Source organism: Henckelia pumila, chromosome 3 (assembly GCF_033568475.1).
Source record: "Henckelia pumila isolate YLH828 chromosome 3, ASM3356847v2, whole genome shotgun sequence".
NCBI classification, from domain to species: Eukaryota; Viridiplantae; Streptophyta; class Magnoliopsida; order Lamiales; family Gesneriaceae; genus Henckelia; species Henckelia pumila.
The window spans coordinates 157,088,163-157,092,821 of record NC_133122.1 but is presented as its reverse complement, the minus strand read 5'-3'; the positions used below and the strand labels follow the sequence as shown (position 1 = coordinate 157,092,821).

General features: G+C 39.8%; 1 protein-coding gene across 1 annotated transcript; it reads right to left on the bottom strand.

Annotated features, from left to right (window-relative positions):
• Window positions 1–280: 280 nt before the first annotated feature.
• On the bottom strand, window positions 281–1,012 carry LOC140889812 (secreted RxLR effector protein 161-like). Its single transcript, XM_073297541.1, has one exon. The coding sequence runs from the start codon at window positions 1,010–1,012 to the stop codon at window positions 281–283; it is 732 nt and encodes a 243-aa protein (XP_073153642.1).
• Between the last annotated feature and the right edge of the window lie 3,647 nt (window positions 1,013–4,659).

Here is a 4,659-nt window from a genome sequence, read left to right as displayed (position 1 = left end):
TCAGTTTAGGAGGGTGGTCATGAAAACTAAGAAATTAAATGATGGGAAAATAAAATGGAATGAAGTCATGCTTTTCTATATTATGGAATTGATAGTTTTGTATTATAGACTTTGCGCATATATATATTACAAGCTTATGCGCTATGAAATGGAAAGATGAAAAGTAAAATAAACAAAATATACACAATCCTAAATTAAGATAATCATATCCCGGTGGTTGTGCATCGGATGATCTACTCCCAAATAGAATGCAATTTGTATCTTTTCCTAATACTCCCCCTCAAGTTGGAGTGTGTATGTCAATGACGCCGAACTTGTCAAGAAGAGAATGAAAATTTGAGTAATTGAGTGGCTTGGTGAATAAATCGGCAACTTGACAGTTAGATGAAACATGAGCAGTTACTATCTCACAAGATTGAATTCTTTCACGAACAACATGACAATCGATTTCTATATGCTTAGTACGTTCGTGATATACTGGATTGGCTGCAATATGTAGTGCCGCTTCACTATCACAAAATAACTTGGCTGCCTCTTGATGTTTTATTTGTAAGTCGCTCAACAAATACTTGAGCCATGTGAGCTCGCAAGTAATGGATGCCATGGCTCGATATTCGGATTCTGCCGAAGACCTTGACACTGTAATTTGTTTCTTGGTTTTCCATGAAATGAGAGCCCCTCCAAGGAAAATGCAATAACCAGTTACAGATCGCCTAGTGGTTGTACATCGGGCCCAATCTACATCACAAAATCCCCTCAGCAGTAAGTTTCCATTGGCTGGATAGAGTAGTCCTTGTCCCGGTGCTCCTTTAAGATACCTCAGAAGATGGTGAACTGCATCTAAATGTGGCTTTCTTGGTTCTTGCATAAACTGACTTAAAACATGAACTGAATAACTTATTTCTGGCCTTGTGATGGTGAGATAGATGAGTCGTCCGACCAATCTCCTATAAACAGATGGATTCCTCAATACTTCTCCTTCTGTGGGTAAAAGCCGAATATTCTCTTCCATAGGAGTTGATAGTGGCTTAGCCCCTAGTAAACCAGCCTCGTCTAAGATGTCAAGTGTGTATTTTCATTGAGATATCGATATGCCCTTGGCGGAACGAGCAACTTCAATCCCGAGAAAGTAACGCAATTGGCCGAGATCTTTGATTCAAAATTTTGCATGAAGGAACTTTTTAAGATCAGCTATTTCATTGTTGTCATTTCCAGTTATGATCATGTCATCAACATAAATAAGTATTGCTGTGAATGAGTTACCAGATACTTTGGTGAAAAGTGAATAGTCAGCTCTAGATTGATGAAAACCGCCTTGCTGAATGCTTTCAGAAAATTTATGAAACCAGCTTCAAGACGCTTGTTTGAGGCCATATAGGGACTTATTGAGTCGACATACCAAAGGTGTCTCCCCCTGTCGAGGAAATCCAGGAGGTAACTGCATGTAAACTTCTTCAAATAACTCACCATGAAGGAAAGCATTTTCAACATCCATGTGGTAAAGGGGCCAATTATGTGTTGCAGCAACCGCAAGAAGACAACGGACTGTAGTTAACTTTGCTACGGGAGCAAATGTTTCTTTATAATCAATCCCTTCCCGTTGAGTGAAGCCTTTCGCTACCAATCGCGCTTTATAGCGCTCAACTGTGCCATCAGAATTATATTTAATTTTGAAGACCCATTTGCAACAAATTTGACGGTGGCCAGCGGGTAGTCGTGTGAGTGTCCATGTATTATTTTGTTCAAGAGCTCTTAATTCTGCATCCATAGCTTGACACCATTTTGGATCCAATGCCGCCTGTTCATAAGTGACGGGTTCTACGAGCATGGAAATATCACAAAAAATTTTTCGATAATTTGTTGCAAGTTGTGCGTAAGAAATATAACGAGAAAAAGGATGGTGCATACCTGAAGAGGAAGATGACTGGGCAGGGGCAGTGCTGGTCGAGTGGAATAGGTGATAATCTCGAAGTCGAACATTAGGCTGTTTGGTTCTATCAGAATGTCGTGTAACGAGAGGTGGTGATGGTGTGATATGATCAAGGTTAGGAGTATTCTGATTGGTTGAGTCTATGGTGGGTGATGACGAAGGTGGTAAAAGATGGTTATCATTTTCGAGAGGGTCCTTGTCTGGGGTGGGGGTCATTGGTTCATCACACATATGAGTTAATGGCAATACCGTTTCGTCATGTTGCTCTTCGTGAGTATTGGTATGAAAAGGAAAATTTTGTTCTTGAAAGATAACATCACGTGAAGCAAAGAATTTCTTTGTTGTAGATCATAAAGACGATAACCTTTTTGACCGAGTGGGTAACCAATAAATATGCAGCGATGGGCTCGGTGATCGAACTTATGTGTTGGTGAGAGGTTAGTGGCATGGCAAAGACAACCAAAAGTTCGAAGATGGTCATAGATAGGTGGTTTATCATGGAGAATTTCGTAAGGTGTTTTATTGGAAATGAGAGGTGTGGGTAAGCGGTTTATGAGATAGCAAGCTGTTTGGACACTTTCTCCCCAGAAATTTAAAGGTAAATTTGCTTGGAAACGAAGGGCTCTGGCCACATTCAAGAGGTGATGATGTTTTCTCTCAACCACTCCATTTTGTTGGGGGGTTGAGGTACATGAATGCTGGTAATTTATTCCCTTAGCATTCAAATACTGCTTCATTGAAAAAATTTCAGTACCATTGTCACTTCAAATGGCTTTAACTTTAGAATTGAATTGTGTTTCTGCCCAAGAAATAAACGATTGCAAGATCCCTTGTGTTTCAGACTTAAATCTCATGAGGTGTATCCATGTATATCGACTATAATCATCAACAATAGTAAAAAAATAGCGTGCCCCAAAATGAGATTGTATACGATGGGGTCCCCAAATATCACAATGAATTAATTCAAAAGGTAGATTGGATGAAATAACACTGGATGGAAAAGCTAATCGAGTTTGTTTGGCTAAAGGACAGACTTCACATACATGATTGGAGTCAAAATAAATTGTAGGATGAGTTTTGGTAAGAACTTGAAGGGGACCAGATGACGGATGCCCCAAACGTTGATGCCAGAGAATAGAATTTTTATGAATGGCATGTGCAAAAGCTGGATTTTGGGCTTGCATTAGGTAGTAAAGACCATCATGTTGCTTGCCCAGGCCAATCGTCTTCCCCGTAGCAGCGTCCTGCACAATGCAATTATCAGGAAAAAATGTTATCGTGCATTTTAATGCTCGTGTTAATTTACTAACAGACAGCAAATTAACTTGAAACTGTGGGACTTTGAGAACTTCATCTAGTTTTATATGTGGTGAAATGTGTATTGAACCGATGGATTCAATATTTGCTTGACCACCATCTGGTAAATTGATAGTTGTTCTTATTTGCAAATGTCTTGGGTTGGTTAATTCCATCGAGGAAGTAACATGATCTGTGTCTCCACTATCGATAATCCAATAGGCTGAGTGTGGTGTGAAAGGAATGATTTTAGATGTTGGTACGATAGTACCTGTAGTATTTGCAAATGGTTGTGTGTTACCAGCATTGCTCTTCTGAACAGCAGCAATCAATTGATTATATTCTTCCATTGTAAGTTTTGGACCAGTGTCCGATTTGTCTGCTGTCTTTTTGGACTCTATCTCCACATTGTTTGCACTTACCTTGCGTTGATTGGAAGATTTTATTGTTTTGCCATGTAACTTGTGGCCTACTGGAAACCCATGCAAGTAGAAACATTTTTCGACGTTGTGATTGTCGCGCTTGCAATGAGAGCAGTATAATGGTCCTTTTTGCCTTTGAGCTTGATAGGCTTGAATATTTCTGGTGATGTGATCTGCATTCATGGCATGATGGTTCATGTTTCCTCGAGTAGTTGAGACTTCAGTTTGTTTCTCTTGTTGTAGAACTAAAGAATAAGTTCGACGTGCGTCCGGCAGCGGTTGCATCAATAAGATCTGTCCTCGAACTGCTGTGTAGCTTTCATTAAGTCCCATGAGAAATTGCATAACTTTCTCTTTCTCATCTCTTTCTTTTAATATTTCCAACCCACCGCATTTGCAGGACAAAGGCTCATGGTAGGATGAGAGTTCATCCCAAAGAGATTTGAGTTTTGTGTAGTATGTTGAAACAGATTGTTGGCCTTGCCTATGCTCCACAATCTCTTGTTTGATTTGGAAAATCCTTGAGTCATTTCCTTGAGAGAAACGTTCATGAAGATCACTCCAGATTTCTGCGGTTGTGTCGGCGTAAATAACGTTGTTTGCTATGTCATGGTGAATTGAATTTAACAACCAAGACATTACCATATCATTGCACCGTTGCCACGAAGAATAATTTGCTGCATTTGAAGCGGATGGTTTGATGGAACCTGTGACAAATCCTAGTTTGTTTTTAGCACTTAAGCTTATGCGCATCGCTCGACTCCACGTGCCGTAGTTGTCTCCTTCAAGAAATTTGGACACGAGTGTCATACCTGGATGGTTCGAGTTATGCAGGGAATAAGGATCTAAGTTTTCTGTTGCAGACTTAGATCCTAATTTCTCCATGTTCTCGCTTTCTTTATCTGCCATTGTGATGATTTTAGTGAAGTAATGTGTTGCGGAAGTGTACTGGGAATTTTCAGAGTCACCAAGTTTGGTGCTTTGATACCATGAAAACTAAGAAATTAAATG

What these genes read in the sequence shown, in the direction of transcription:
- LOC140889812 (XM_073297541.1), bottom strand. Translation starts at nt 1,012, where the DNA reads ATGGAAGAGAATATTCGGCTTTTACCCACAGAAGGAGAAGTATTGAGG.